The sequence below is a fragment of the Sciurus carolinensis genome, chromosome 14, assembly GCF_902686445.1.
Source record: "Sciurus carolinensis chromosome 14, mSciCar1.2, whole genome shotgun sequence".
Taxonomy (NCBI): Eukaryota; Metazoa; Chordata; class Mammalia; order Rodentia; family Sciuridae; genus Sciurus; species Sciurus carolinensis.
In genome coordinates, this window is record NC_062226.1 from 21,357,269 (window position 1) to 21,378,327 (window position 21,059).

Genomic DNA, 21,059 nt, shown 5'->3' on the forward strand with positions numbered 1-21,059 from the left:
CTAGCACAATGCCTTGAAAATAGCACATAATTATTCATCAACTGAAAACATTAAGAGAACAACTTGCAAAGTGAACAGAGATTAAGAGTTTTTTCAAAATGTTCACACCATTCCCCCCGCCTCAGGTGGTCTCCTCTCCATTTTCACTCCATTGCCCCCTCCCATTCAAGAATCATTGCCCTCCTGAGACTGATGAGGAGAGGGAGGGTGCCATGGATGGAACCCAAGGCCACACGCATGCGAGGCAATGGCTCTATCAATGAACTACATCCCTGGCCCTGAGACATGATTTTTAATTGAAATCTCTCATATGACTTAGAAGTGATAGACAAGAAAAAAAAAAAAAAACAAGAAAAAAAAAAAAAAAAAAGAAGTGATAGACAAGAAAAACAGTCAAAACTCCTGGCTTTCAGGTAACAAAATAAATATTTCTTTAAACAGATAAAATTACCTTTAGAGTATCTGCCAAATAGCTTAAACTAAACTCCCCAGCAAATTCTCTCTGCATGGAGACCACTGTGAGGGCATTTCATGAAAGGGCGACTGTCATACTCACTTTCTTCAGCAGCAGTATAGATTGTGCCTGAAAGTTTGGGGTGTGACTGGGTAGTCTTTGCAGCAATGACAATATTTGCTCCATCCTTTGCTGCTTTCAGTGCAATAGCTTTGCCGATGCCACGGCTTGCACCTGTGATAAAAACTGTACATCCTGCTAGCTTCCTACAACAGAACACATGTGACCTTGTTAGAAATTGCAATATTTTATTTACTAATCAATATCAGGAGCTCATACACAGTTTCATAATATACATATTTCTTCCTCCGTGAAATTTTCTATAAATCCCTGCTGCCCACATGATAGCTAATTACTCCACTGTATTCCCATTGCACAATGACTTATAAACTATTTATGATAACTTCAGTTGGCCAGTCTTACTGTGATCTGGTCAACAAAATCCACTCAAACACAAAGTAAATCTTAAATGAGAAATTAATAAAATGCAATACATAAACATGCATTTTTTCACAAAAAAGTATTAACAAGGCTGTGGTTTTTTGTTTGTTTGTTCGTTTTTTTGGTTCCAGGGATTGAACTCAGGGGCACTCGGCCACTGAGTCACATCCCCAGTACTATTTTGTATTTTATTTAGAGACAGGGTCTCACTGAGTTGCTTAGCGCCTTGGTTTTGCTGAGGCTGGCTTTGAACTCACAATCCTCCTGCCTCATCTTCCAGAGCCACTGGTATTACCAGCATGCGCCACTGTGCCTGGTAACAAGGCTTATTTTTGAGTGGTAGAGTTATGTACAAATTTCATCATATTCTTTGTATTCTTTAGTACTTTTCAAATTTTCTATGATGAATACATAACACATAAAAGAAATTATCTAAAAACAAATAATGGTTCTACAGATGTTTATAGTAACTGGAGTGGAAACAACCTTAATACCTATCAACTAATGAATAAACATAATGTAGTATATCCTTACAATAAAAGGGAATAAAATGCTTATATAAATGCTGCCACAATATGAATGAATCAAACACATTTTGCTAAATGAAAGAATATAGTCTCAAAGGACCATATGTGGTAGGACTGCATTTATGTGATGTATCCAGAATAGACAAATCTATAGAGACATAAGATCAGGGGCTGCCTAGAGCTGGCGGGCCGGGGTAGGGTTTGGGAGCTGAGAGTTGAGAGTAAGTCAAAGTTTTTGTTTTATTTGTTTGTTTGTTCTTTGTGGTATTAGGAATTAAACCCAAGGCTTCACATAAGCTAGGAAAGGACTCCACCGCTGTGCTACATCCCCAGCCCTTTTAATTTATTCCACACAGGGTCTGGCTAAATTGCCCAGTAGGGGATTCTACTGCCTCAGTAGGTGGGATTACAGGCAAGAGCCACCACACAGCCCAGCTCTGAAAAGGTTTTTAAATTGACTGTGGTGATTTTAGTAAATACCCTAAAAGCCACTGAACTATATATTTAAAAGAGGTGAAATGTTTGGTGTGAATCACATCTTATTTTTTCAATATATATATGTGTATGTGTGTATATATATATATATATATACATATATATATATATATATATATTGTCAATGCAATACGTAAACATGCATTTTTCACAAAAAAAGTATTAACAAGGCTGTTTTTGTTTGTTTGTTTTGTTCTGGTTCCAAGGATTGAATTTAGGGGCACTTGGCCACTGAGTCACATCCCCAGTACTATTTTGTATTTTATTTAGAGGTAGGGTCTCACTGAGTTGCTTAGTGCCTTGCAACTAAGGTTTTATGGACCTTTATTTTATTTATTTATATGTGGTGCTGAGACTCAAACCCAGTGCCTCACACAAGCTAGGCAAGCGCTCTACCACTGAGCCACGACCCCAGTCCATGAATCATCTTAGTAAAGCTGTTAAACAAACCAACTGAGAGTAGAGGGAGGTGGTGCGTGCCTGTAATCCCAGTTACTCAGGAGGCTGAGGCAGGAGGACCACAAGTTCAAAGCCAGACTGGGCAACCTAGCAAGACTCTGTCTTGCTAAAAATAAATAAATAAAAAGGGATAGGAGTATAGATCAGTGGTAGAGCGCCCCTGGGTTTAATCTCCAGTACCAACAACCAAATAAAAAACCTAAAGGGCTCTAAAAGAGCTAAGTATTGATCAGAAATGTTCTGATTGAACGCACTGATGTTCCCTATGCCCACTTTACTCTTCACATCCTTCCATCCTACCTTCCTACTTAATTGTTAGGTAAGAAGGAAATATCTAAAATAAAATAGGCTGACAGAGAGGGAAACCTACTTTCTTGTTTGGTTTCTAAGAGCAAATAACATAGCTTGCCTAAGGACAAGAGTGAAGAGAAGACAGCAAAAGTGACAATGACAAAGAAAAAGGTCGTCATGGACAGGCAAGCATGTTAACAAAAGAAGGTATGGCTTCTGCCAAGACCTGGAGGATGGACTGCACTCCTCAAGCAGGAGAGCAGAGGTGAAAGAAGAGGTTTCTAAATGAGGAATAACCACTTATTGAAAAGAAAGCAGAATATGGGGAGGAGAGGTGGGAAGAGTTTCTGGTGAAATACAGCAAACATACAAACAGCATATAAAATGAATGTACAAAGCTAAAAGAACAAAACAAAAATGAACAGTGGTAGAGCCAAGAAATAAAATATTGCCACCACCTTAGAAGCCACCTGTCTATTCCTCTCCACTCTGTCCTCCTTCCTTCAAAAATGACCTTGAATATTATCATTATTCCCTTGTTTTTTAAAATCATTTCTACTACCTGTGTACTTAGCCAGGGGTCAGCAAACTATGGCCCACAGACCAAATCTGACTCACTGCCTATGTATGACTGAAGTTGAGAATGTTTTTATTTTTACAGATGAATGTTTGTGATCAGATTGATAGGGAGCACCTACTTGAATGCCAATTAAGCAAAACATTATCTCCCTGTTATTGTGTTCCCCAAAAAGATATGAAGTCCTAAACTCCATTACCTCAGAATATGATCTTTTTGTTTGCTATTTCTGCAATCCCACAGTGCTGGGGACTGGAACCTGGGCCTCAAGCATGCAAGTCAGGCACTGTAAGTGATGCGCTATATGGCCAGAACAGAATATGATATTTTTTGAAAACAGAATTGCTGCAGGTAGAACCAGCTAAGATGAGGTCATACTGGAGTAGGTGGGCCCTTAATGCAATTATTACTGATGTCCTCCTAAGAAGAGGGGAGACTGTGTGAAGACGGCCATGCCATGTTGTCAACACCAGATGATGACAAAAGAAAAGACCAGAGGGACGCAGCAGCTAGGCTAGCTGGGGAGTACCCATGACGGGCTACCACTGAAAGCTAGGAAGACAGGAGAGAGGATTCTACTCAGCATTTCAGAAGGAGCAGAGCCCTGCTGACTCCTTGATTTCACACTCCAAGCTTCTAGAACAATGAGAGACTAAATTTGTTTCAAGCTACCCAGTTTGTGGTAATTTGTTAGGGCAGCCCTAGGAAACTAATAATACCACACACTGCCATCCCAAAAATAGAATTCCATTTTCCCCATTAGTAGACCTTGTAAAATAATTTTTTTTTTTTTTCAGTGCTGGGGATTGAACCCAGGGCCTTGTGTTTGCGAGGCAAACACTCTACCAACTGAGCTATACCCCAGCCCTCAAATAAAAATTTTAAAAGTGGAAATTGTACATATACCTATAATTTTACCTTTTGGCTCATAAAGGCAAATATTTACTATCTAGTGCTTTACAAAAAAGTTCTGCCAAACTATGGTCTCAAACTATACAGTGTTTAGGTTTTGTCTTATTTTGAACACTATATAATAGATTCATATAGTATATGTTATTCTATGATTTGCTTCTTTCAAAGACTAGAGATTTAACCATGTCAACGTGATTATACTTTTTATTTTTATCAACATATGAGAGTCCACATATGAACATACTATAAATTATTTATTTATCCTGCTGCTTTTGGCTCTTGGGGGGTATTTTCCAGGGTTTTTTTTTTGTGTGTGTGTGGTGCTGGGGATACGAACTCAGGGCCTTGTGCTTGCAAGGCAAGCACTCTACCGACCGAGCTATCTCCCCAGGCCACTTTCCAGGTATTCTGCTGTTTACTAGTATGAACAATGCTGCTATAAATACTGTTGAACCTATCTGCCAGTCACACATGCAAGGGTCTCCCTACAGCACATATCTACTAGTGTAACTGTTGGTTTAAAGGATATTGTTATGAATCAAAGGTAACCACAAATTGTCTGACATTCCTTCCATCAAGAGGAGAGTATAGAGGGGGTTGGGGAGATAGCTCAGCTGGTAGAGTAAGAAGCCCTGGGTTCGATCCCCAGCACCACCAAAAAAAAAAAAAAAAAAAAAAGAGGAGAGTATATCTTCCCCTCCCATTGAGTCTGGGTTAGCCTATGGTTTTTGTTGACTGAATGAATGTAATAGAAGCAGCACTCTTGAACTTCCAAGCCATAAAATGGTGGGCAGCTTCTACTTTCTCTTAGAAGCCAGATGCCATGCTGCTAGTAAATAGATCACCAAATGATGAGAGGCCATATGGAGAGACACCCTGCAGGGTAAGAAGCTACCTAAGACATTTTAGCAAAGTTACCAGCTAGATGCAGCCATATGTATGCACTATATGGAAAAGAACCCAGACAACCCAAAGAACTGTGAAAAATAAGTGGTTGCCAGGCATGGTGGCACACACCATAATCTCAGCGACCCTGGAGGTTGAGGCTAAAGTATTACAAAGTAAAGGCCAGCCTGAGCAACTTATGAGATACTGCCTCCAATAAAACTAAAACAAAGAAAGGGGCTGGGGACTGTAGCCCAGTGGTAGAGCACATGCCTAGCATTTACACAAGGCTCTAAGTTCATTCCCTAGCACCTCAAAAAAGAAGTTGTTTTAAACCACTAAAATTTGGAATAGTTTGTTACACAGCAATAGATAAATATACACTGAAGTTCAACTTTATCAAGTCATACCAAACCCCTTTCCAAAATGGTTAACGTTCCTACCGGCAGCAGTGTATGACGGTTCCCACAACCTCCCCAGCACTTGGTAATGTCAGGCATTTATTTATTTATTTATTTAGCCAATCTGGTAGTATGATATGGTCGTTTAAATTTACACTTTCCTGACTATTACTAAGGTTGAACATATTTTCATGTTAATGGTCACTTAATGTTCCTTCTACCAAGAATATCCTATTAATTTGTTCTGCTACTTTTCTACATGGTTATTTTTTTTTTGACTTATATAAGTCTATAAATTATATACATTTAAATATCTTCTCAATTGTGGCTTGCCTTTTCACTATCTTTATATCTTTTGATGAACAGGAATTCTTCATTTTTCATGTAGCAGAATTACTGAACCTTTACTTTCTATGGCCAGTGCTTTTAGGGTAAGAAATTCTTCCCTACCCACAAGCTTACTAATCTATCTTTCACATGGTTTATGGTTTGCCTTTTAAAGTTTAGTCTTTAATCCACCAAAAATTAATTTGTATCTGAATTAAGGTAGGGAACCAATAACATTTCTTTCCCTGTATGAATAACCAACTGTCCAGGACTGAAAAAAAAACATCTTTCCCACAGTCGTCAATGTCAGCTTTATTAACTCCATAAATGTATAAACCTGCTTCTAAACTCTCTATTCTGTTACACTACTCGACAGAGACCACACTGTCTTAATTATAATAGCTCTACTATTCTTGATAACTGATAGGGCAAAAAATTCCACTTGTTCTTCTTCAAGGGTTTCTTGGCTATACTTGGAACTTTGCTTTTCCACACATATTTTAGAATCAGTTTATCTATTTGCACAGCAAAATGAGTTGGGATTTTGATAGAAATTATATTAAATTTATAATTCAATTTGGTAAGAATTGACATCTTTATAACAATGTTACAATCCATGAACATGGGATCCCTCTCATTTATTTAGGTCTTTAATGTTTTTCAATATAATTGTATAAATTTCTACAGAAAAGTATTACACATTTTAATGACTTTATTCCTTGGTACTCCCTTGTTTTTAACTTTTTTCAACTTTTTATTTGTAAATAATTTCAAACTTAAAGTTGTAAGAATAATATGAAAAATACACAAATATCCTCCACCCAGATTAGCAGTTTACCCCATTGCTTTATCATTTGGACTCATGCTCATCCTGCCTCCCTTGCCCTTCTATAGATCTTATTTTTTCCAGACTACTTAAGAGTAAGGCGAATACATCATGGCCTGTTTTTTTTTATATATCCACAATAGAGTTAACAACCTCAGTATACATAACACTGATACAATTACTTGTATCTAATACACCACCAGTATTTTAATTTTGTCAATGGACCCAACAATGCTCTATAGGGCAATTTTTGTCCTCCAATACAGGATCTAGCTGAAGATCAGATTGTGCATTTACTTGTCATATCTCTTTCATCTCCTTTAATCTAGAACATTTTTGCAGCCTCTTATCTTATATAATATTGGCCTTTGAAAGAATACAGTCCCATTCCTTTTTTGTTAATTTAAAAAATTTTTTTTAGTTGTTGACTGACCTTTACTTGTTTATTTACATGTGGTGCTAAGAATCAAACCCAGTGCCTCACACAGGCTAGGCAAGCACTCTTCCACCGAGTCACAAACACAACCCCACATTCTTTCCCCTTCCCCAACCCCCTACCCCATACCAGGGATTGAATCCGTGGTGCTTAACCACTGAGCCACATCCCCATCCCTTTTTGTATTTTATTTAGAGACAGGGTTTCACTGAGTTGCTTAGGGTCTTGCTAAATTACTGAGGCTGGCTTTGAACTCTTGATCCTCCTGCCTCAGCCTCACAAACTGCTGCGATTACAGGTGTGTGCCACCACATCTTCCCGCCCTCCAATTCCTTTAAAAAAAAAAAAAAAGAATGAATACTCCTCCTTTTAGATTCATCTGATATTTCCCCATGATCAGATTCAGGTTATACATTCCCAGCCAGAATATGCAATACTGTTTCAGATATGCTACCAGATCAGGAAGTACACAATATCCACCTGTACTCACTGATAATACTAAGTTTGATCATTCAGCCAGTATTATCAGATTTCTCCACTATATGGTTACTAACATTCCTTTGTTAGATCCAGGCTATATATTCCCAGCCAGATTATGCAATACTGTTTTTTCCTCAGTGTATCAGATCAGGAAATACATGATGTCTACGTGTACTTGCAGGTAATGCTAATTTTGAATGTCCAACTAGTGTTATCTGATTTCTCCATTGTATAGTTACTGATATTCCTTCGCAACAACAACAAAAAATCAGTGTAAAGACAAAGATCATTTTTGCCAGGCACAGTGGTGCATGCCTGTAATCCTAGCTGGTAGGGAGACTGAGACAGGAGGGTCACAAGTTTGAGGCCAACCTCAGCAACTTAGAAGACCCTAAGCAACTTAGTGAGATCCTCCTCAAAGTAAAAAATATAAAGGGATGGAGATGTAGCTCAGTGATAAAAATGCTCAAGTCCAATTCCCAGTACAAAAAAAACCAAAGACCATTTTTAATGATTTATTGTGGAATTTTCAAATAAATCTAAAAATAAAAACAGTATAATAAGCTTTATTTACTGAACAATTATCAATTTTTTTAAAAGCAATTATCAGAAAACAAATCCCAAAGGTCATATAATTTCACATATGAATACTTTTATTACTTTTCTAGTAAAAAAACTTTTGATATAACATCATTACTATGCTTATGAAAATAAATAATCCCTCAATACCATCCAATATCTGTCCATATTCAAACTTTTACAATGTTCTCAATAATCTTTTTACAGTTGGTCTGATTAAATCAGGATCCATTAAGCATCTCACATTGCATTTGTTATATCTCTTAAGTCTCTTAATCTGTTCTTGTTACCCTTCTATTCTATACACCATTTATTTGCTGAAGGATATAGATCATTTGTTCTATAGTAGAGCCCCTACTCAGGATTTTGAATTTCTCACTTTTATTGTTATGTACTATATTTCTATATTTCTTACAGATTTTTGCTTATGTATAGAAATCTAAATTATTTTTCTTCATTGACTTTTATATCCTGAAATAATCAAACTTTTATTAATTCTAATAATTTAGTTGTATGTTATTTAGTTTTTTTGTGTAGGATGATATCATCCACAAATAATGACAACAATGTTTATTTCATTCTAATCCATATACTTTTTATTTATGTCTTACTTCTTCAGTCAGAAGAAAAGTTTCCAGATGCAAAGTCTGAGATGCAAGAAGATATGAAAACCAAAGATATTGATAAATAAGTATAAAATCTAAAGAAGATACAATAATAGAAATATTACTCAGTCATAAAGAAGAATAAAATTATGGCATCTGCAGGCAAATGGGTGAAATTGGAGAATATCAAGCTAAGTGAGATAAGCCAATCACAAAAAACAAAGGCTGAATGATGTCTCTGATAAGCGGATGATGATACATAATGGGGAGTGGGAGGGAGGCAAGAAAGGAGGAAGGATGGATTAAATAGAGGAAAGAGGGGTGGGAGGGGTAGGGGGAAGGCAAAGATAACAGATTGAAACAAACATCATACCCTATGTACATGTATGATTACATGAATGGTAGACTCTACTTCATGTACAACCAGAGAAATAAGTTTTACCCCATTTGTTTACAATGAATCAAAATTAACAAATTATTAAAAAAATGAAGATACAATAATAATAAAATAATGATTGTAGGGTTAAAAAAGATAAAAATTAAAATATGTTATTACAAGTACATGTTTAGGGCTGGGGTTATAGTTCAGTGGTAGAGCACTTGCCTAGCATGTGTGAGGGGCACTGGTTTTGATCCTTAGCACCTTATATAAATAAGTAAAATAAAGATCCACTGACAATTAAAAAAATATTTTTTTTTAAAAAAGTATATGCTTAGCACGCATAAGGCCCTGGGTTCAGTCCCCAGTAAAGTCAAAAAAATAAAAAATAAATAAATAAAAGTCTAACCTAAGACAAACACTTGAAATCTCAGAATCCTAGGCCTTGACAGTTTAGGTAATAAGGATATGCTGCTGACAGATACAACTTCACAACTTTTTTGCGGGGGGAAGGACGTACTGGGGATTGAACTCAGGGGCACTCAGCTACTGAGTCATGTCCCCAGCCCTATTTTATATATTATTTAAAGACAGGGCTGGGGAGTTAGCTCAGTTGGTAGAGTGCTTACCTTGCAAGCATAAGGCCCTGGGTTCAATCCCCAACACCAAAAAAAAAAAAAAAAAAAAAACAAGACAGGGTCTCACTGAGTTGCTTAGTGCCTTACTTTTGTGGAGGTTGGCTTTGAACTAGCGATCCTCCTGTCTCACCCTTGTTGGGATTACAGGTGTGTACCACCACGTCTGGCTAGACATGACTATCTAAAAGAAAAAGGACAACATCCCTGTGGAGATGGAGAATATAAAAAGGATTTCCAGGATCTCTCACCCCTATCAAGGGGAAAAGTAAGAATCCTATGCATTCTTCTGTTAAGGAGGCAGAGCAACAAAAGACAGGCATGCAGCGTAAGAGGTAACAGTCTTCCAATTACTATGCCCACACCAGTACAATAAGAAGTCTACTAAGCAGAATTCAAGATTTCTTTGCACTTCTTCTTGGCTTTAGATCGAATTTCTCCAAAATGTATAGATAGATCACACATCAAATATTACAGGGTTGGGGTTGTGACTCAGTGGTGGAGCGCTTACCTAGCATGTGTGAGGTACTGGGTTCAATTCTCAGCACTGCATAAAAATAAATGAATAAAATAAAGGTCCATTAACAATTGAAATATATAATTTTTTTAAATAACATGAATTAGTTCTTTTCCTTTTATATTTATGAGATAAGTTTAAAATACAGCTAAGTGTGTTTATTTTGGAATTCAATTTTAGTTCTTCTGTCCCCTCATCTTTGATAAGGGATGTTATAAAATATGTATTTGATTTAAAAGTCAAAATCTTATAATAATGTATACTCAAAGAAGTCTGGTACTTTACTTGTAGGTTACAAGTTTCATTGACTTATGGTTTATCCTTTCTGTATTTATTTTTCCAGAAATATGCAAACAGACACACATAATACAATATATATAAATGACATTTTACATGTGCATATGTAATATTCCCTTTTTTATATATAAAAAGTAGTATACACAGAATACTAAATTGATTTCTAATGTAAATATTCACATGGAAATGTCCCAACTATTGCTTTAAAAGGCCCTATCCCTTTGCCTGGGTTAGAGCTGGACTGATTCCCACTAGGATAAAGGGTTTATCCTCCTCACCCAGAGCATCAGGCATCAAGAACAGCAAAGGCAGCTAGATCAGTACTACGAGGGATCTCCAGCGGGATCTCCTCCAGCAGCAAAGTATTAGAACCAGAATGTCAATGGCAAGAGCACCTCAGAGAGAGTCCACATTTCTCAATACCATTGGTAGGTAGCTAAAACTTGCAAATGTAGGGATAACCTACACCTCAACTTACTAAAATTCTCTGACATCTGAAAAGCAGGATAAATGCGAAGAAATGTTTAACCATTTTTTAAAAAATGATTTGTTTTGTTTTGGTTTTGGTTTTGAGATAGGGTCTTGCTATGTTGCCCAGGCCTGTCTCAAACTCTTAGGTTGAAATTATCCTCCTTCCTCAGTCTATCGAATAGCTGGGACTATGACCATGTATACCACACCTAGAAAAAAAAAAAAAAAGGTTTTACTTTAAAAAAAAAAACTACACAAACTATTCTAGTTCATTTGAAAAAATAATTATCCAAGAATAACCAGGAATAACCAGGAAAGTTCTGAAAAAAAATTTCCAAATGAGGCAAGAACTACCTTTCCTAGATATTAACATATTTTATAAAACTAGGGTAAGTGGTTTGATACTAGTGCATGAACAGAAAGACCAAAATAATAGAACATAAAGTCCAAAAACAGATCCCTATGCATACAAGAATTTCACATGTGATAGTGGTAAAATTTCTGACATAAGGGAAAGGATTAACTATTAGGTCAAAGCTGCTGAGACAAATGGATGGTTATCTGAACCAAAATGAAGTGGACTTCCTAACCCACTTCCTATGCCAAAGTCAATCTCAAGTGGATGAAAAACTCTGAATGTAGGAAGCCATTCTACTTTCCTGACCATAACTCCCAGTTTTTAGGCTCCAGAGGGACTTTTCCACTTCTGCGTTCAGAAATTCAAATTGAACATTCCTTCTTTAGCAACTCTTTTATTATTATTATTATTATTATTATTAGTTGTATGTGGACACAATACCTTTATTTTACTTATTTACATGTGGTGCTGAGGATCGAACCCAGCACCTCACACATGCTAGGCAAGTGCTCTACCATTAAGCCATGACCCCAGTCCCTAGCAACTCTTCCAGTTCTAATAAAACTGTCTTGGGGGTTTCAAGATGGCAGACTAGAGGGTGGCTGCATTTCATGTTGCTCCAGGACTCAGGATTGAAGAAGAAGAGATATTGAGAGACTTGGGACCAACTCAAAGTCACCAGGGAGTCTCTCCCATTGGGGAGGCGTCCCAGATGGGGCGGTAGTCCCGGGACGCAGGGAACTTTGTGAAGTAGAGTTGCCCAACGAGACACCCCTCCCCCCGCTGGAGCAGTGCACTCGGACAACTGGGAGCATCATAGAGGAGGCCACTCAGCACAGCGCTGGGACTCGGAGCAACCCACTGGGGCTCTGGGCAGCTGCCCAGAGGAGGAGGTGCACGGCGAGCTGTTTGGACTCAGAGCGACCGCTCCTGAACATTGTGGGGGCTGCCCGGAGGAGGAGGAGGAGTGCGGTGGGTCACTTGGCCTCAGAGTGACTACACCAGAGTTCTGGGTGGCTTCCCGGAGGAGGAGGCATGCGGCGAGTCGCTTGGACTCAGAGCGACCGCTCCTGAACACCCAGGGGGCTGCCCGGAGGAGGAGGAGGAGTGCAGCGGGTCACTTGGCCTTAGAGTGACTACACCAGAGTTCTGGGTGGCTTCCCGGAGGAGGAGGCGTGCGGCGAGTCGCTTGGACTCAGAGCGACCGCTCCTGAACACCCGGGGGGCTGCCCAGAGGAGGAGGAGGAGCGCGGCAGGTCTCTGGGACTCGGAGCGACTATACGGGGCTCCAGGTGGCTGCTCAGAGGAAGGGCCGCATAGTCACACGATTGGGTGCAGAGCAGGGTCCCAGGACCTAGGAGGCTTCTTGGTGGAAGAGCCGCACAGAGACAAGCAGAGGGGCAGAGCGAAGGTTCCAGGACTGCAGGCAGATTCTCTGGGAGAGGCAGCCTAAGGAGACTTGTCTGCGAAGGGTGAGGCTCCCAGGCCCAGGAGGTAGGTCCGGGCCCCTGGGAACACTGCAGAGGAAGTCAGCCCAGCCCAGGCAGTAGCTTTGGATTGAGGGGAACCTCTAGGAGGGGAACTGACCAGCAAGACCTCCCCACCAGGTGAGTCTTCCCTGCCAGGTGAGGTTTTCCCACAAGGACGGTAAAACCAGAGACACAGGCCCAAACAGGCCTTGCCTCAGCCCACAGTCTAATTCCCCTTTGGATGACCATTGGTCAACAAGTGGAGGCACCTCTGCCCACCAGGAAGGAATATACCCCACCTGAAGGCCAACACCCCTAGAGAGGCAGCTTCCTTGTGGAGCACCGCATTATCAACTTCCTCTAAGACTTCAGGCTACTGAAGGATAAGAGGGGATATACTAGACATCTTCAGGGACATTATAAGTCAATAGAGGTAATCTGCAATATCTCAGCGGTCCACTGATACCTGAACAATATGAGAAAACAAGGGAAGAAAATGCCCCAAACAAATCTAGATGTTACATCAATAAAATCCAATGACAGCATGGCAGAAGAAATGACAGAAAGGGAGTTCAGAATGTACACAATTAAAATGATCAGAGAAGCAAACAATGAGATGAAAGAGCAATTCATCAATGCAGGCATTGAATGATGAGATGAAAGAGCAAATGCAAGCATTGAATGATTGCACCAATCAACAGTTAAAAGAGCAAATATAGGAAGCAAAAGATCATTTCAATAAAGAGTTAGAGATATTAAAAAAAAACAAACAGAAATCCTTGAAATGAAGGAAACAATAAACCAAATTAAGAACTCCATAGAAAGCACAACCAATAGGATAGAACACCTGGAAGACAGAACCTCAGATATTGAAGACAAAATATTTAACCTTGAAAACAAAGTTGAACAAACAGAGAAGATGGTAAGAAATCATGAACAGAATCTCCAAGAACTATGGGATATCATGAAAAGGCCAAATTTAAGAATTACTGGGATTGAGGAAGGCTTTGAGAAACAAACCAAAGGAATGAACAATCTATTCAATGAACTAATATTAGAAAATTTCCCAGATCTGAAGAATGAAATGGAAAATCAAGTTCCAGAGGCTTATAGGACTCCAAATACACAAAATTACAACAGACCCACACCAAGGCACATTATAATGAAAATACCTAACATACAAAATAAAGACAGAATTTTAAAGGCTGTGAGAGAAAAGAACCAAATTACATTCAGGGGGAAACCAATACGGATATCAGCAGATTTTTCAATCCAGACCCTAAAAGCTAGAAGGGCCTGGAACAACATTTACCAAGCCCTGAAAGAAAATGGATGCCAATCAAGAATCATATACCCAGCAAAACTTACCTTCAAATTTCACAATGAAATAAAATCCTTCCATGATAAACAAAAGCTAAAAGAATTTACAAAAGAAAGCCAGCATTACAGAACATTCTCAGCAAAATATTCCATGAGGAAGAGATGAAAAACAAAGAAGCAAATCAGCAAAGGGAGGAATTATCCTAAAGGAATTGTCAAATAAAGGAGGAACCAAGTAGAGTCAAAAATAAATAAATAAATAAATAAAATAAATGAACCAAATGACCAGGAATACAAATCATATCTCAATAATAACCCTGAATGTTAATGGCCTGAATTCATCAAGTAAAAGACATAGACTGGCAGATTGGATTAAAAGGAAAGATCCAACAATATGTTGCCTGCAAGAGACTCACCTCATAGAAAGAGATACCCATAGACTAAAGGTGAAAGGATGGGGAAAAACATACCATACACATGGACTCAGCAGAAAACCTGGGGTATCCATCCTCATTTCAGATGTGGACTTCAAGCCAAAGTTAGAAGGGATAAAGAAGGACATTTCATACTGCTTAAGGGAAGCATAAATCAGCAAGACATAACAATCATAAATATCTATGCTCAAACATAGCTCATCCATGTATGTCAAACAAATCCTTCTCAATTTCAGAAACCAAACTGACCATAACACAATAATACTAGGTGATTTTAACATGCCTCTCTCACCCTGGACAGATCTTCCAAACAAAAATTGAACAAATAAACCACAGATCTCAATAACACAATCAATAATTTAGACTTAACAAACATTTATAGAATATACCATCCAACCAAGAGCAAATACACTTTCTTCTCAGCAGCACATGGATCCTTCTCTAAAATAGACCATATATTATGCCACAAAGCTAATGTTAGGAAATACAAGATAGAGACACTACCTTGTATTCTATCAGATCATAATGGATTGAAATTAGAAATAAATGAAAGAGTAAAAAAAAACAGAAACTACTCCAACACCTGGAGATTAAACAATATGCTATTATATGATGAATGGATAACAGAAGATATTAGGAAAGAAATTAAAAAATTCTTAGAGGTAAATGAGAACAAAGAAACATCATACCAGGCGATCTATGCTAAGCCCATGGCTAATATCATTCTAAATGGTGAAAAACTGAAAGCATTCCCCCTTAAAACTGGAACAAGGCAGGGATGCCCTCTTTCACCACTTCTTTTCAATATCGTCCTTGAAACTCTAGCCAGAGCAATTAGACAGACCAAAGAAATTAAAGGGATATGAATAGGAAAAGAAGAACTCAAACTATCCCTGTTTGCTGATATGATTATATACTTAGAGGAACCAGGAAATTCCATCAGAAAACTTTTAGATCTCATAAGTGAATTCAGTAAAGTAGCGGGATATAAGATCAATGCATATAAATCTAAGGCATTTTTATACATAAGTGATGAATCTTCAGAAAGAGAAATTAGGAAAACTACCCCATTCACAATAGCATCAAAAAAATAAAATACTTGGGAATCAATCTCACAAAAGAGGTGAAAGACTCTACAATGAGAACTACAGAACACTAAAGAAAGAAATTAAAGAAAACCTCAGAAGATGGAAAGATCTCCCATGTTCTTGGATAGGAAGAATTAATATTGTCAAAATGGCCATACTACCAAAAGTGCTATACAGATTCAATGCAATTCCAATTAAAATCCCAATGATGTACCTTACAGAAATAGAGCAAGCAATTATGAAATTCATCTGGAAGAATAAGAAACCCAGAATATCTAAAGCAATCCTCAGTAGAAAGAGTGAAGCAGGGGGTATCGCAATACCAGATCTTCAACTCTACTACAAAGCAATAGTAACAAAAACGGCATGGTATTGGTACCAAAATAGAAAGGTGGATCAATGGTACAGAATAGAGGACACAGACACAAACCCAAATAAATACAATTTTCTCATACTAGACAAAGGGGCCAAAAATATGCAATGGAGAAAAGATAGCCTCGTCAACAAATGGTGCTGGGAGAATTGGAAATCCATATGCAACAGAATGAAACTAAACCCATATCTCTCACCATGCACAAAACTAAACTCAAAATGGATTAAGGACCTCGGAATCAGACCAGAGACCGAGCAAGTTATAGAAGAAAAAGTAGGTCCAGAGCTTCAACATGTCGGCTTAGGACCAGACTTCCTCAACAGGACTCCCATAGCACAAGAAATAAAAGCAAGAATCAATAACTGGAATAGATTCAAACTAAAAGCTTTCTCTCAGCAAAGGAAACTATCAGCAATGCAAAGAAAGAGCCTACAGAGTGGGAGAAAATCTTTGCCAATCATACTTCAGATAGAGCACTAATCGCCAGAATCTATAAAGAACTCAAAAAACTCTACACCAAGAATGCAAAGAATCCAATCGACAACTGGGCTAAGGAAATGAATAGACACTTCACAGAAGAAGATCTACAAGCAATCAACAAACATATGGAAAAATGTTCAACATCTCTAGTCATAAGAGAAATGCAAATCAAAACCACCCTAAGATTCCATCTCACCCCAATTAGAATGGCGATTATCAAGAATACAAGCAACAACAGGTGTTGGCGAGGATGTTGGGAGAAAGGTACACTCATACATTGCTAGTGGGGCTTCAAATTGGTGCAGCCACTTTGGAAAGCAGTGTGGAGATTCCTTAGAAAACTTGGAATGGACCCACCATTTGACCCAGTTATCCCACTCCTCGGCCTATACCCAAAGGACTTAAAATCAGCATACTACAGAGATACAGCCACATCAATGTTCATAGCTGCTCAATTCACAATAGCCAGACTATGGAACCAACCTGGAAGCCCTTCAGTTGATGAATGGATAAAGAAACTGTGGTATATATATATACAATGGAATATTACTCAGCCATAAAGAATGATAAAATTATGGCATTTGCAGGCAAATGGATGAAATTGGAGAATATCATGCTAAGTGAGATAAGCCAATCTCAAAAAACCAAAGGACGAATGATCTCGCTGATAAGTGGATGATGACACATAATGGGGGGGTGGGAGGGGTTAGTGTTAGGGTTAGAGTTAGGGTTAGGGAGGGGGCAAGAATGGAGGAAGGAAGGACTGTATAGAGGGAAAAGAGGGGTGAGAGGGGTGGGGGAAGGAAAAAAAATAACAGAATGAATCAAACAACATTACCCTATATAAATTTATGATTACACAAATGGTATGCCTTTACGCCATGTACAGAGAAACAACATGTATCCCATTTGTTTACAATAAAAAAAACTGTCTTACTTTTTAAAAATCTGAATGCAAAAATGCATACACACAGACACACACACACACACACACACATAAATGCCATAAATGTAAAATATTTATAAAAATATAAAAATAAGGGGGGCTGGGGTTATGGCTCAGTTCTCACCTGGCTTCAATCCTCAGCAGCACATAAAAATAAAATGAAGGTATTATGTCCACCTATAACTAAAAAATATATTTAAAAAATAAAAAATAAAAATAGGGGCTAGAGGAGTAGATCAGTGCTAGAGCGCTTGCCTAGCATTTATGAAACCTTGGATTTGATCCCCATCAATAACACAAAATTTTTTTTAAATAATAGAAAGCCATAAAAACACTGGAACATTAGTTTAAAACATAAATATATATAATATATATTATATAAAATATATATTATAAAATATATTATATATATATAAAATTATATATATATATATATATATATATTTAACATGGTGTATCATCCCTAAAGAAAAGATAGATAATAAAACACCATGTTCCTGAATGCCCCCTTTCTATTCCCAAAAATCCTAGGGAACAATGACAGTAAGCCTGAGCCAGAAAGTCCAAATACATAGTATCTTGAAAGACACTGGCTTTCTCCTATGCACACTACGAACTCAGGCAAGTTAGTGTTATATGTAGAAAGCTACTTTCTTACATGTGTTGCTCCTTGATATGTTGGTCAAGTAAGCGAGCTAATGCTGATGACGCCACTGCTTCTGCAGCCTAAGGTATAAAACCCTTCTCTGAGTAGGAAGGGTGCCAAACTAATAACACTGGGAAGAATATGTGTCATTTGTCCAGCTGGCTGTCACTGGACAAAACACTGTGAGAGAGAGAAGTCACTGCTTGGCAAAGCACTGCAAGGAACAGAAGAGCTACCAGTTCAGTTTGTTGTCACTGAACTCTTCTTGGAGCTGTTGCTGATCCCTTATAAGCTTTCCCCAATAAATCACATGTCTTGGATGCTGTCTCTGGGCACTTTCTTTGGCCTGGCACAACTGGACTGTGGACATGACACATGGTCTTATGAGCATGTTCCAAAAACACAAAAGTCTTAAAAGACTCAGTTTTTTTTTTTTTTCATTTATTTATTTATTTATTTTTGGTACCAGAGATTGAACTCAGGGTACTCAACCACTGAGTCACAACTCCAGCCCTATTTTGTATTTTATTTGAGACAGGGTCTCACTGAATTGCTTAGCACCTTGCCTTTGCTGAGACTGGCTTTGAACTTTTTCCTAAGCTGCCAAGATTACAGGTGTGTGCCACCACGGCCGGCAAGACTTAATAGTTCTGACTTCATAAAAACACATTTATTCATGTTAAACAAAGAGCATAATCAAATCCAAGACATAATTTTTGAAAAACTGAGAAAATATTTGTAACACATGTGATAAAGGATAAATTTTTAAAATATGCAAGTTCTCACAGATCAATCAAAAATCTCATTGGGTAAGCCAGCCATTAAAAAGACACACAGATGGCTTTAAACCATGGTTTCTCAACCTCTGCACTACTGACATTTTGGACTAGATGTTTTATTGTAGAAGCTGTCTGTGCATTTTAAGATGTTTACCTGCATCTAGTGACTCCACTCACTATATGCCATTATAATCTCCCCACAATTATGACAATCGAAAATCTTCTCATATATTGCCAAATATCCTCTGGGAGTTAAACAGCTCCATGGTTTATATTTATTAGGAGATCCTCATCCTCACTTGTGATGAAACAATACAAATTTTAAGTATTACAAGAAGTCATTTTCTCTCTAATTAGATTTTAGTTATCTGACCAAAATCAACAGGTTGGATTAGGAAACACCATTCATCTTTTTGCTTATGCAACGCTTTTGGAGGCAAATATCTATGTATCTTGTAACAATGATCGAAATGTAAGTACATGTACTCTGATTTCACAATTTCACCTCCAGGAATTTATCCTAGAGATATGCTCACAAACACATACATTCACTGTGCAAACAGATGAATTCAGGGATAATCATGGAAGCAAAGCTGGAATAACAAAAAAACTGGAAAGGGTCTGGTATCCAAAAATAGGGCACAAGTTAACTAAATAAAGGTAAAACTGTGTACTAGATTATGCAATCATTAAAGAGGAGGAAGATCTGCATATACTGAAAATCCCAAGACATAGTAAGTAAAAGCAAAGCCAAAATGGAGTTTGCTACTATTTTTAAAAATAAGTGTCCCTGTTTGGATGGTATACAAAATAGTTTAGAAACCAACATAATGAAAAGATCAGAAAGTGGCCCAGAGAATGGATTTTAAAGATTCTTCTTTACTTCACAGCGTTTTGAACTATTTAAGTCTTTTGGCTATGTGCCTGTTTCAAGATAATACAGAATGTATGTTGTCTTTCAGCTCGAAATACCCAAACGGCATAGAAACATAAAGTAGAATGGAGTTGCCAAGGACTGCGGTAGAGGAAAATTGGGAGGCACTGTTTAGTGGACACAGTTTCTGTTTCCGCAAGATGAAAAGTTTTGGAGATCGGTTGCACAACAATGTGAACATACCTAACCCTACACTAAAACGGTGCACTTAAAAATGTTTAGGTTGGCAATTTTTTATATGTTATCTCAAACTTTGAAAGAAGAATCACTCCCCAAAGATACTCGCATTTTAAGGGCAGTTTAATGTGTTACCAAATTGAAAAATCATTTAAGTATGCTATTATTTTATAACTCTAAAATCAAGTGTTCAGAACAAGTGGAAACTCCAAGGTCACTAGCTTGTTCCAGTGACCTTTCACCTAGAATTGTCAGGCATTCAGCTAGTCACACGCAACTGCTCCTAAACCCAAGGGTAGGGTTAAATAGTGGGAAACCCACCCAAGGTTCTTCACCTGCGGGAGAGGATTTTCACTGCAGCCCCCTGCAGTACACAACTTGGGGTCACTTTCCACGCACTACTGCAGAGCCCAGGTACCCAACGTCCAGCAACCTCACTGGCCCGGCGATCCGCTGCGACCCCACCGCACCGCGCACTCGCCCAGCCCGGTCTCTCCCCCACTCGCCCCCATCCCCTTACCCGGTGTTGGGTAACATGACTTCCGCAGACCTGAGGAGGTGGCGGCAGCTGCCAGCGGGGAGTACAAGGCGCAACTTCAGTGCGCATGGAGCCCCACAACGGCCCCGCCCCCGAGGCCCCACCCCCGAGACCCGCAGGGGCTGGGCCCTCGAGGAAGGCGGGGATCGCTGAGTGCGCCTGCGCACGCGCTGGGCCTCGGGCGCTCGGCGTTAGTGTCCGTCCCCGCTTCTACCAGGGCCCTGGAAACAGGCTTTCTGCGCAAGCGCCTTGAGAGGCACCTCCGCCCCGCCCCTCTCCCGGGGTTCTACGGTGACAATCGACCTCCGCCTGCGTCTGGCGTACTGGGTGCGTCAATTGTTACTTATGTCCTTCCCGGCGCCTGGGGGTTGTTGTAGTGCCAGCTGCGGCCCAGGCGAGTGGTTGGTCCTCAGGGAACCCTGAGTTCTAGGGACTGCGTGGGGTGCTTTGGCTTTCGACCTTT

General features: G+C 38.8%; 1 protein-coding gene across 2 annotated transcripts in view; it reads right to left on the reverse strand.

Moving 5' to 3' along the window:
* The window catches only part of Hsdl2 (hydroxysteroid dehydrogenase like 2), a 69,784-nt gene extending 49,008 nt beyond the window's left edge, over positions 1-20,776 (reverse strand). The window contains exons 1-2 of one of the 2 annotated variants that reach the window (XM_047525402.1): positions 20,579-20,776; positions 557-720 (exon numbers count right to left, since the gene is read on the reverse strand). In XM_047525402.1, coding sequence (XP_047381358.1) covers positions 557-720; positions 20,579-20,595 — 181 coding nt within the window. In that variant the 5' untranslated portion in view covers positions 20,596-20,776. The remainder of the gene's footprint in view (positions 1-556; positions 721-20,578) is intronic. The other variant, XM_047525401.1, reaches the window with a different exon arrangement.
* Positions 20,777-21,059: the final 283 nt, after the last annotated feature.